This window comes from Hipposideros armiger, unplaced genomic scaffold (genome assembly GCF_001890085.2).
Source record: "Hipposideros armiger isolate ML-2016 unplaced genomic scaffold, ASM189008v1 scaffold_134, whole genome shotgun sequence".
In the NCBI taxonomy this organism is placed as follows: domain Eukaryota; kingdom Metazoa; phylum Chordata; class Mammalia; order Chiroptera; family Hipposideridae; genus Hipposideros; species Hipposideros armiger.
In genome coordinates, this window is record NW_017731484.1 from 1,632,890 (window position 1) to 1,645,445 (window position 12,556).

Consider the following 12,556-nt stretch of genomic DNA (forward strand, 5'->3'; position numbering starts at 1 on the left):
GCATCGGTCAGTCTTGGATCTAAGTTCCTGCTCTCATCTGGGAGCCTCCCTAGGTTTGGGCAGACCCCTCCCTAAGTATGGGCGCCGCAGTGCACCTACCTGGCTCTGTCCTGGTGGGTGGGAGCACCAAAGGGTCTCTCCAGTGATGACACTGCTTGGGTGAGTGAACACCAGAGGGCGGTGAGCTGGGCTCTTGGGCACACTCTTGCCAGCTCTGTGATCAGGTCCCTTTTATAAAGCCCGGAGTGACGTCTCCGGTATAGGCCCCCCTCTGCCTCCCTCTCCCTCCTCCTCAGACCCCCTCAGAGACAAAGCACGGTCTCCCGCCTCCTGGCTCTCATGACTGGAATCAGCCTCTTCCTTCCCCTCCAGAAGTCCTCCAGAGCTGGCTTTCTGATTACCACTAGTTCTTTCCATCCTCCTCCCCCCTCCCCCACCCCAGACCCACTCAGCCAGAAACCCATTCTGCCCCAAACAATGTGGGAAGGGACTATTTGAGCAGGAGTGTGTGTGGGGGGGTGGTCAGTGTGAAATGTCCCCCCTCCAGACAAGAGCCACCGACACACCCAACGAGAAGTGAGCATGACCAAAGGAAGGAGGGAGAAGAGCAGGACACAGTGGGATCCAGGGGCTACTGTTCCCCACGTGCTCCCAACTCTGGCCAGCTGGCCTTGAGTCTCAGACCAGAAAGGGGACTCCTGGGCTGTGATCTGAGACTGGGGGGTGGGTTTCTCTCATTTTTTCCTTCCTTCCTTCTTTCCCCAGTTACTGAGCACTTGCTCAGCACAGGGTTTTCAGATGAATGTGACACAATCAGATGGGCGAGACAGGTCTTTACGCAGCTGAGAAAGCAGGATACAATGATTGCTCTAGAAGGCGGATGTACTTGGGAAATTCTAAGGGACTATGGACAAGTGACTCTCAGGCGTTTCAGAAGGTGCTGCTCCCAGGACCCCACCTTTGTGTCTGTGGCAGACATGATCATAGCATTTTATAATTGCTATTTACCCCACTTTGAAGGCGGAGACAGGTCTCCTTCCCTTTGCATCCTGAGCACCCACTCCATTGCTCGGTACGGACATAGAGGACCCTTAAAGGTATTTACTAAAGAGATTGATGTTGCAGTGGATCCTTGTTTCCTTCTTGGGCCTGTAAGAATGCGCTTTACTTTTGGACGAGGGGCACCCCAGGACAGAGACTGTTCCCTCTGTCAGACTAGAGCTCTCTGAAGGCAAAAGCTATGTCTTTACTCTCAGACAAGAAGCTCCCCAACACAGGCTCTACCTGGTAGGTTCACTGTGCAGACATCTACCTAATGGTTGAGAAGCATTTCCTGCCAGTACACAGGATTATTACCCATCACGTGTCTAATGCCTCCCACTAATAGGGGCTTGCAAACACATTATGTCACTCATTAGGACTTTAAACACCAGGATAAAAGTGAGCCTATGAGAGCAAGCCTGCCCCTTGCTATGTGGAATGATGTGTGCTTCAGCCTGCCCGGAGTCGGGAGATGGACTTAATGGGCGAGAGAAACTGACTTTGAATCACAGACACACGCATAGCTTGGGGATTTAATCTTTGCTTTTCCTCCCGTAAATACAGTGTGGGGGGTGTGATACCAGCCCCAGTCCGATCTCTGTGGGGCTCTGCATCTCTGCTCCCAACAGTCCTGACGTTGATTTGGGCATTGGAGGTCAGTCATTCAGCTCCATCCTTCCTTCTGGACTTGGAGAGGCCCAGGTGTGACCGGGAGATGAGTCAGTGCAGGGTGGGGGCCTGAGGGTATGACCTCATTTCCTGTCCAGCCCCCTCAACCAATGAGCCAAGTTCGAGGAGCTCATCTCTGCTGTTCAGACCATTGAGCTGGTGCCTCCTTGTAGTCGGCGGAACAGCTGTGGGAGCCAAGAATCATTACTCCAGACAAAGAGTGGTGAGCAGACTCAATATTGAGGTTATTACAAAGCCGGCCTTGAGAACTGGGAGCAGTGCCAAGTGCAGATATGGAGGGGGCCGCAGGGATGTGCCCAGCTGGCGGGCGCATCAAGGTGCTGGCTTCTCAGAGAGCTCATATTCTGTCAGGTGCTTCGGAGAAGGAGCGGGGGCAGGCACTGGGGACCACTGCCCCATGACTGCTCCAAGGAGAGAACAATATCTGCCACCTGCTTTTCCTGCTGTCTTGGGCTGTCACACGTCCTCTCCATGTCTGGGTCCCAGACTTAGACAGCTACCCAGAAATCCCTCGCACTTTCTGGCACTTCCTAAATTCTCTGAGTGTCCATATCTTTGGCTCTAATAAGGAGCTATTAATAGCCACCTTCCTCTATACCCACCCCTTGGGCACAGCTGCTCCTGGTACCGTCACCCGTCTGCTCTTGTCCAATGGAGAAGGAGCCGGGAGGGGAAGAGCAGCTGAGGCAGGCCAACCTGGGGAAAGGGGGGTGCAAGGGGAGACGGGGAAGGTCGACTGCACCTGGGGCAGCAGTTCTACAAACTCCGTGTGCTCCCCCCACCCTAAGGCCCCACCCTAAGGCCCCACCACGAAGCCACAGGCACTTACCGAACTCAGGAAGGGGATGTTGAAGGCATTGCCCAGGAAGCCAAAGGCCACAGGAAAAAAGCCCCTAGGAGCAGAGGGATGGAGGGAAGGGTCAGTGATGGCCCAGGAAGGGAGGATAGAGGGCAGCAAGGCTGTGGTCCACAGAAAGGCTCCAGCTTTGGCTCCCAAAAGAGCAGGGCCCTGGGCACGGGGGGCACTGGTTCTGTACTCCTGGTGTTTGAGAAGCAGCCAAGTGGAGTGGTGAAGCATGAAGACCCTGGGGTCAGACTCCTTGGGTTCAAAACTTGGCTCTATCACTTACCGGCACTATATAAGCTTGGGAAAATTCCTTAATTTCTCTGGATCTGTTTCCAGCTTTAAAATGTACTAGTTAATAATAGTATCTGCATCCTAGAGCCTTACACACAGAAATGCTCAGGAAATGTTTGTTTTCATTATTGTCACTGTCTTCTCCTCTCCAGATTGAGTGTCACTACACAGGTTCCCTGGGCTCCAGGCAGGGCTAGCTGTTAGGGGCTGTGCTCATGTCTTCTTCCCCTGCCTCGGCCCCCCCCCCCATCAAACACACCTTGCAGAGCCTGGCTGGGACACAGATGTGATCCTTCAAAGGGCTCTTAGGCGCCGAGGCTGGACTGGGGAGGGGGCCCTGTGTGTAGGGGATCAGAAACTTGAATTCTGCCTGAGCTCTTTCCTTTCCTTGGGCTGCAATTCCCTGAGGTTCACCTGCATCCCCGAGGTCTCTCATAAACTCTAGTTATTTTTTGCTCCTACAGTGTTGGTGCAAAGTGTCTTTGTCCAGGTTGACTTTGGGTTTGAACTACTGAATCTGCAGGTGCCCTGCTCACAGTCCTAAGCCCTCAATAAATGGTCACTGTTGTCAGAATTTATTTGTTTTCCCTACTGAATTGCAAGTTCCTCAGAAAGTTTCTCCCTGTTTAGTGCCATGTCCCCAGACCTAGCCCTGGATCAGGCACACAGTAGGGGCTTTTTATATATTTGACTGAGTAAATGACTGTTTGTTTCTTTTCTTTCTTTTTTTCTGCGGAGGCATCCTGCCAGCGGCAACTCAGCTCGGGCTGGGCATCGAACCACTCAGGGCTCGCACTCTTGAGCGAGTTCTTAACCAACTGAGCCACTTGGCCGGCCCAATGACTGTTTGAATATTGAATAAATGGATGGCAGAACATGTGTGAGAAAATTTCATTTCCTGAGGACACACTACATGATGTCTATGAGGTCTAGGCATTCAGGCTAATCAGACTGTTTTCAAGGCTACACTGAGCAGACTGAGGGTTCCTATGGGGACCCAGGGGTTCCTGACCCCAGCTCCTTCCCATGATTCCACAGGTCATGATTCTTCCAGCCCCCACATCCCCATGCCACCTCTGTTCTCTCCGCAGCACCCCAGAGACATTGGGAGTTGTTCCTCCCACCCCCACCTTCCCTGATAGCCTTTCCTTTCCTCTTAAGTGCCTTCCAGTCTTCTCTTAGACGCTGCCCAGCCCTCAAGGCCCGTCTCAGGGACTGCTTCCTCTAGGACACTGGCTCTGACAGTGGCTATACATCTTCACTGAGTCCCACCCTGCCTCTCACCAGGCCCAGGCTGACACCAGACTGGCAGAGGGTTGTGGAGCCAGGAGCCAGGGACATACTGCCTGTGAGAACTCAGGCAGGGGGCAGCCTCTTTGAGTGTTGGTTTCCTTATCTGTAGAGGGTGATCCTACAATGGGTTGTGGAGATGACCAAGTGATATGATGATGATAAGCGTGCTTAGTGCATATTTGGGGCCTGGCAAATATTAGCCTTTCCTCCCCATCTGGATCACTCAACTTGAGCGTGGGCCCTGTGTTTCCTCCCTGGGGATAGGCACAGTGCTGGGCACACAGCAGGTGCTCAGTGTTTGCTGAGGGGCGGGCAGATCCCTTCAACCTACTGCTGGAGGGGCCTTTCCCAGTGTCTGCTCGATGCCCCTCCCCGTTTTCAATCCTTCCATGGCTCCCAACTCTTGCAGGATAAGTCCAGCTTCTGCACACCGTGCCCAATCCGTTGGGCTGATCTCAGCTACTCAGAGACCCTGGTAGCCCGTCCAGGGGACAGGGCCCGGCACTCACTTGAAGAGGTTAAAGAATCCGTAGGTTTCTAGAAACATGCCCAGCAGGGGCCAGCGCAGGAGCACAATGACCACACCCCCCAGAAAGAAGCTGGTCCCCTTGAGCTTATGTCTCTGGAAGAAGAAGGAGAAAGTCTTCCTCAGTCCGATGATGAAGGAGAGGCCTGTCAGGAACAGCAGCTGTAGGAGAGGGAGAGGAGCATGAGCACAAACACAGCCAGGCTTAGAGCCACGTCAGGCATGGCGCAGGGCTTGTTAACTCTTTAAGGAGAGATGTATCAGAGAGAGTGACCCAGCCATGTGGCAAAATCCCAGAACCTTGAATAATTTGAGCTGGTTAGGAATGGAACTGCCCAGAGGCAGGGGGCTGGACAAAGAAAACTTTGAAGGTCTCTAGTTTCTCACCCAATTCAGCCCAATTTCTTGGATCCCAGCATTTCATATATGACTCCATTTCTCATCACACCTCCCAAGGAAGATGGGATAGAGAGAGTCTCTCCATTTTAGGAAGGTGAAGATTGAGGCCTACATAGGTTAGGCAGCCATACCCAAAGTCGCATGGAAACATCAGGGCTCCACTGCCCGTGGAATTATACTCTAGGCCCTCCACTATATGGCCCTGTCACTGTCTTCAGCTTGGCTCCTAACGATCCCTTAAGAGTGCCCAGGTTCCCATCCAATTTAACTCTAGCTTTCTTCCAGCATGTTCCATCCACCTGGAAGTGTTTTATCTACCTCCACACCCATTTTCCTCTCCAAATTCCTTCTCGTCCTTCTCCAACTGAGTATGCTGTCTTTACTCCAAGCGCCTTGTTTCATATTAAATGTGTTTGTCTTATGATGGCTTTACCATGTCCCTGCCTCCCTCTCTAGTCGCGTATGTTCATGTGATGTGACATTCCTCTCCCTAACCAGAGGGATTCCTCTTGGCACCCCTAGGGCCTCACCCAGAACTTTGGCATTCTCTGCCCAGCAGGGCTTGCTGTCCATCCCCAGCCACCCTCGCATTCACAGGCTTGATGGCACCTGACCCCTGGATGGGCACGATTTGAAGGAACTTGGGGCTGACCCCAGCCATAGAGACCTCAGGTAGGTTGGGGGCGGTCCACAGGGCAGGGGCACTCACGTTTCCAAAGGCCAGGAGCACGGAGTCAAAGTACAGGAGTACTCCTAAGAGGATGAAGAAGATGCCAAAGCCGGCGGTGCCCACGCCAATCTCTGCAACAGGTGAGAAGGTTGTGGTGGGATGGGCTCTGGGGTGGGGGTGGGGACCCTGGAAGTTTCCCCCATCTCCACTGGACAGGTGCCCTCTGGGGGTGGGGGATGAGGTGGCAAGATTCCATTTCCATCCAGGAATCTTGGCTTCTGTGCTCTTGGGGAATGATGGGACAGGAAGGGAAGGATGGGCACGAATCTGCGTTTAGCACCTGGAAAATGCTGGTCAGTTCTACACATCATGGCATTCGGTTCTCACAACAACTCTATGAGGTAGCTAGGGCTGCCTCACCACTTTTCATTTTCAGCTTCCTCTTGGCTTCGAATGCTGCATTACCCAGATCATCATCAGGATTGGTCCTTTGGCTGAACACGACCATCTGCTGCTGATGATTCTGTCTTCTTGCAGTTGGGAGCCGCTGATGCCCAACCCACACTCAGGCAGAAAGGGACCACTGACAACTCAGGGCCACCAGCCCCAAAGGATCTCGAAACCACCCAGCTGACCTGACTATTTCTCAAGAGGCTAGCCCTCCTGAACAGCTCTTCACCCTGTCTCCTTCCTCCTCTAAACTGTCCATGTCCCTGCTTGATTGGAAAAATTGAAGTCATGGGCCGGCCCAGTGGCACGTTAGTTAAGGGTTGGCTTGGGACTCCCGCTCTGAGCAGCAGAGCCCTGGTTTGGATCCCACATGAGAACCAGTGACGCTGCGCCCTCTACAGCTAGTATGGTCAACAACAGCTCAATCTGGAGCTGGGCTGCCGTGAGTCGCCGACAACTGTGTAGGCTGCAGCCCCTGCTGCAGTGGGTTGCCATAAGCTACTGTGAGTGGCCAGCAGATGAGCCAGGCTGCCCCAGCTCCCACTCTGTAGCTCGCATTAACTAAAGCCAGGTTCAGTGTCTTTCTTGCTCCAGAAAGGAAAGCAGTATCTCTTGGAGCAGGGGGATGGGTCCTCTGGCCCGAGGCTGTACAGGGAGGCTTGGAACACCATTCATTTCTCTCTCTCTTTCAACAATCACAAATGGATAGAAAAGCTGCAAGTACAGTACAAAGAATTCTTTTCTTGAACCATTTGAGAGTAGTTGCCATGGGCTATCTTATCACCCCTGAATACTTTGGTGTGGTTTTCCTTTGTTTTTTTATGTAGTCAGGATACAACCATCCAAATCAGAAAATTAATGATGATACACTACTACCGTCTAAAGTCAGATGCCATTCAAGTTTCATCAGTTGTCCCAGTAATATCATTTATAAGAAAAGGATCCAGGGCCGGCCGAGTGGCTCAGTTGGTTAAGAATTGGCTTAAGAGCACAAGCTCTGAGTAACAGGGCCGCCGGTTCGATTCCCACATGGGCCAGTGACGCTGCACCTGAGTTGAGCTGTTGCTGAGCTGCCAACAGGTGGCAGGATGGCTCAGCTGGTGAGAGCACGTGCTCCTAACAAGATTGCCTGTTTGATGGTGGGCTATGCCCACCTGCAACTAAGACTAACTCTGGCACCTTGAGCTGAGCTGCCGTTCAGATGGCTCAGTGGATAGAGTATGCGCTCTTAACAGCAAGGCTGTTGGTTTGACTCCCACATGAGATGGTGGCTACGCCCACCCGCAACTAAGATTGAACACAGCACCTTGAGCTTAGAGGCCACAAGCTGCCAATGGGCAGCCAGGTGGTGACTGGCGCCCTCCACAATGAAGATTGAAAACAACAACTTGGCTGGTCCCCTTTCCCAACACCCCAACGCTGTTCCCCTCTCCCAGTTCCCCAATAAAATCTTTTACAAAAAGAAAAAAGAAAAAAAGGAAAGGGTCCAGTTCAGAAACACGTGTGGCATTTGGTTTCTGTGTCTCTTTAGTCTCTTATGTCTGGAACAGTTTCTCAGTCTTTCCTGGACATGACCTTGACACTTTTGAAGATTTGGGCCAGTTATTTTGCAGTTGTTCCTCTATTTGAGCTTGTCTGATGTTTGCTCATGACGAGATACAGGTTATGCACAAGTATCAGGATGTGGCGCTGTGTTCTTCTCATTGCATCTATTAGGTGATGCATGATTTCAATTTGGCCCATGACTGATGATGTGTCTGCCAGGCTCCGCTATTATAAAGTTCCTCACCACCCTGCCCTGACGCTGCCAGGATGCTCTCCTCGCCCTTCCTTGGCACCAGGCCAACTCCAGTGTGCACCCCCTTCCACCTGGCTGAGGCTCTGACACCTGCTCTGGGTACCCCCGCCCCCCTCTACCTAATGGCTTTAGGACTGAATTGTTCAGGAAGAGGAAGGAGGGAAATGGGGAGAGAAAAAGCCTTCCTTCAATTTTCAAAATTAACAATAGTGGTTAATAAGAACAATCACTAACACTAATGAGCACGTGGTGCCAGGCACAATCTAAATACTTTAAATCTTACTAACTCGTTTAATTTTCATAACTGCCCATGTAGGTAGGTAGGTATGCTGTTAGCCCCATTTCACAAACAGAACTGAAACACTGAGATATCAAGTCACTTGCCTGGGGCCCCCAGCTAGCAGCTGGCAGAACCAGGGTTTGATCCCAGTAGTCTGACTCTAGAAAAAGTGTCTTTATCCAACCCAGTCCGGTCCAGTCCTACCCCGACACTCCTCCACAGAAACTGTTCTTGCTTTGGCCATCTGTGAAGTCTGTGTTAACAAAACCAAGGGACAGGTGTCAGTCCTTCCCTGTTAGCAGTTGGCCACTCCCTTCTTAAAATGCCCTTTCTCTTGGATGCCATGACAGCGTGTTGTTGATTTTCTTTCCGCCGTTCTGCCCACTCTTTTCTCGTCCCTTTGCCAGCTCCCACTCCTCTCTCTTCCTCTTGGGATTTGAATTGCTCAGGGCTTTGGCCCAAGTTCACTCCTCATTCTATTTTCACACATATTCATTCCCATGCCTTTAAATATCACTTTTGTGGTGACAATGTCGATCTTTATCTTTCATACATTAAATGTATTATTACTTATTTAGTCCAGGCCTCTCTTTGAGCTTTCAAACTCGTATCCAGCGGCCTACTTAGCATATCTGCTTGGTTTTTCTCTCTTTAAAGAATCTTGAACTCAACAGGTCCAAACTGAGCTATTGATCTTCGTTCCTTAAACTTGAACCTCTCTTGATTTTCCCCAAATGAAAAAAAATGTCACCGCACACTCGGCAGTTTGCAGCAAAAGCCCTAGAGCTATCCTCGAGTTTCCTCTCTGCTCCCTCGATCAAACCACAGCTAAGTTTTGTTGCGTCTTCTTCCCAAATGTATCTTGAAAGCTGTCTGTTTCTCTCTACTCTTACCACTTAATTCCAAGCCACCTTTGTCTCTGTTCTGGGCCCCTCCAACCTTCTGTTAGCCTCTGCTTCACTCCTGCCACCCTCTTATCCCTTCTCTACACAGCTATCAGGGATCTTGGAAAACATATGATCCAATCATATTTGCACAGCGTAGAATCCTTCATGGCTCCCTACTGGGCTTAGATGAAACAGGGTCTTCCCATCCATTCCTCTGCTCACAGGCCCTGCCTGTATGATGGGGCCTAGGCCTGCTTGTCCAGCTGGGTCTCCGGCCACTCTCTCCCTTGCCTGCCACACTCTAACTACATCATTGTTTCCTTGATGAACCTCCCTGCCTCAGGGCCTTTGACTCTGCCCTCTCCTCCCACTTGTTATCTGCCTAAAGCATACTCATCCTTTAGATGTTAATGCAAATGTCAGTTCCTCAGGGAAACCTGGTTCACTCTCCACTCCCTGACCTAAATCTGGTTCCCTCATTTCTTTTTCTCATAGGATTTAGCACATTCTTCACAGGACTTAGCACATTTTGGTCTAATAAAATGTTGGCTTGCCAGTGGGCTCAGGCCTCAGCCCTTTTCTCTATATATTTTTAGAAATATTAAGGTCAGTTGTCCTGAACTGGGAGGTGGGGTGGGGGGACGATTTTGTCCCTCAGGAGACATTTGGTAATGTCTGGAGCAAACATTTTTTATTGTCACAACTGGGAGTGGGAGTGCGCTACTGAAATCTAGTGTGTACAGTCCAGGGATGCTGCTAGAATCCTGTAATGCACAAGATATACCCCACAACAAAGAATTACCCTGCCCCAGAATGTGGGGAGGCTGAGAAACTGTGCCCCAGGTGATCTCACAGACTCTCATGGTTTTCAATATCATCTATATGCTGTCAACCCCCAAATGTCTCTCTCCATTCCAGACCCATTTACCTGAGTAACTACTTGAAATCTCATCTGGATGTCTAACAGCACATCAAACTCAACATGTCTATAACCCAACTCTTGCCCCCTACTCAACCTTTCTAATTGCTCAGGCTAATAATATTGGAGGCATTCTTGACTTCATTTTCTCACAGCCCACATCCAGTCCACCAGCAAATTCTTCCAGCAGTTTCCTCAAAACAGATCCAGCATTGACCAATTCCCACCAGTTCACTGCTACCACCCTGGCCTCTTCTACAATCTCTCACCTCAGTACTGGTCTCCCTGTTGCTGAACTCACCCCTCTACGGTCCATTCTCAACCCAACACCCAGAGTGGTCTTTTAAAAATATAAATAGATCATATCACTTCTCTGCACAAAGCCCTCCAATGAGTTCCCATTTTATGGAGATAAAGCCAAAGATCTTACACAGTCTGGCCTCTCAGTGGTCTCCCTGACTAAACCTAACCACTCTCCCCTTTACTCACTTTGCTCCAGCAACACCAGCCTCCTCCTCCTTCAAATACACCAACTATGCCGATGCCTCAGGGCCTTTGCACTGGCTGTCCTCTCTTAGAACATTTCCCCCTCCAGATAGCTGCATGGCTTCCCCCCTCATCTCCTGGGGATCTCTGCATAAAAAGGCCCCTTCTCAGTGAAGCCTTTCCTGACCTCTCTATACAAAACAGTAACTTCTTGCCTCACACTCCCTAGCCTCCTTACCTGTTTTAGTTTTGTACAAAGGACATATCACCTCCGGACATACTACCTGCTGACTTCTTTATCTGTTAACATCCTGTTCCACCACTCTAGGCTGTACACAGGGGATATATCTGTTTCATTCATTGTTGTATACTCTATGCCCAACACGGTGCTTGGCACACAGAGGAGACACATTTGTTCACTGAATGACTATTATCTCCAGTTCACAGATGAGACACTGGGGCTCAGAGACTTTAAGTAACTCGCCTAAATGAAACTCACAGAGCCAGCTCCCAGCCCTTCCAGACCGGCAGACTACTTCCCTGCCCTCTCCCAAAGGAAGGAGAAGCATGTATAGGAGTGAGGATATGGTGACGTGGGGAGTGGAGTAGTTTAGTTTCTGACAAGAAGGGACCCAGGGCCACAGAAGACCCTGAGGATTTGTGGGGGGAAAATGTCTGAACGGGCAGTGGCCGTCTGGGTCCACCTTTGCAGCATCCCAGGTCTAAGAACTCTGAATGGAAAAGGCACCAGCTTGAGTGGTGAACTTGCCAGTTCCCCCCAGGTACCAGCTTTTGGCTACCTGGGGACCCTGGGCAATCCCAATCCCCCACCCCCTGGAAGACAGAGGAGCCACACCCAGCCATGGCCCTGCTGCGTGGAGGATGCCAACACAGCAGCCCCAGGCCACTGGCTCCAGAGGTCGCCTCACAGGTTCCTCAGAGAGCGATCTCAGCGAGGAGGGGTGTCGTCTTGGCCCCCACTGAGCCTGGACACCCCAGCCCAGCCCAACCCCTCTGCAGCAGGGCCCCTCAGACTCACTCTGCCATTCGGTGATGGAGAACATGCTGCAGGCTGCCTGGGGGACCTTCCGGGTCAAATCTGGCAAGGGGTGAGCAGTAGGGAAGACCAACCTTGTACATGCTCAAGGGAACCTGACCCTTGGTAAGTTGTGAAATGAGCCTCTGGTAAATCATTAACTCTGCCCCCACTTACACACACACACACACACACACACACACACACACACACACACACACATGAATGGCTGCTGAAAGTCGAAGGTTCCCTCTCCTGGTTCTTCCCAGAAGGCACTGCCCCTCCACACGATGGCCACCTGGAGACATCACCCACCTGACCCTTCCTTTCCCCCCACCCCATGCCCTAAGGTTGAGTTCATTGCCTCCTTCTCCTCCACAAAAGTTGGACTGTACATGAAAAGAACTGGGACTGAGGGATACCCAAGCTCCTTAATGGGTTTGATGGAGGATATGGAAAGAGTTGGAATCTGTTTCTCTTTGGAAAAGTATGAAATTTATCTTGTAAGCAGTTTGTTTTGTGCTAGTATCCATACTGTACCCTAGGGGGCGACAAACAACTGAGTAAAACCTGTTGCTGCTGGTCTCATGGGAAAGCCAGATGGAGTTAAATCCAATCCAGGGAAAAGCACCCTTGGGGAGCTAGACATGAAGGGCTTCAACCTCCTTTCTCCCATTGGTGTCCAGCTTTGGACTGTGAGATTGAACTATGGAAGATGAAAGATGAATCTGGACTCCGGGCAGGGCTGGACTTTTGAAGAAGCCTGGTTCACCCACCAGCTGTGTAGACATGGGTGCATCCTGTCCTCCCTCTGTGGGCCTGAAAAAAGAGGGGTAGATAGTTCCTAACATCCTTTATCCCATTGCAGACCAGTGGTTCTCAACCCCATTAGAGTCAGCATTCCCTTTGTAATGTCCCTCTATTTTGAAATGAAGTTCATAGA

General features: G+C 51.0%; 1 protein-coding gene across 1 annotated transcript; it reads right to left on the bottom strand.

The window, feature by feature from the left end:
- Positions 1–1,560: 1,560 nt before the first annotated feature.
- Positions 1,561–11,723, bottom strand: GOLT1A (golgi transport 1A). The gene is made up of 5 exons (XM_019649623.1): positions 11,617–11,723; positions 5,797–5,888; positions 4,672–4,850; positions 2,561–2,624; positions 1,561–1,895 (listed from the first exon to the last, which is right to left on the bottom strand). Exons 1-5 carry the CDS (start codon positions 11,639–11,641, stop codon positions 1,854–1,856), a joined length of 402 nt encoding a protein of 133 aa, XP_019505168.1. The 5' UTR covers positions 11,642–11,723; the 3' UTR covers positions 1,561–1,853.
- Between the last annotated feature and the right edge of the window lie 833 nt (positions 11,724–12,556).

Excerpts from the sequence above, each read along its gene's own strand:
- GOLT1A (XM_019649623.1), bottom strand. The coding sequence starts at position 11,641 with ATGTTCTCCATCACCGAATGGCAGA. Across the intron at positions 5,889-11,616 it reads CTCCATCACCGAATGGCAGA|AGATTGGCGTGGGCACCGCC; the intron begins GTGAGTCTGAGG and ends CACCTGTTGCAG. Across the intron at positions 1,896-2,560 it reads ACATCCCCTTCCTGAGTTCG|CTGTTCCGCCGACTACAAGG; the intron begins GTAAGTGCCTGT and ends TGGCTCCCACAG.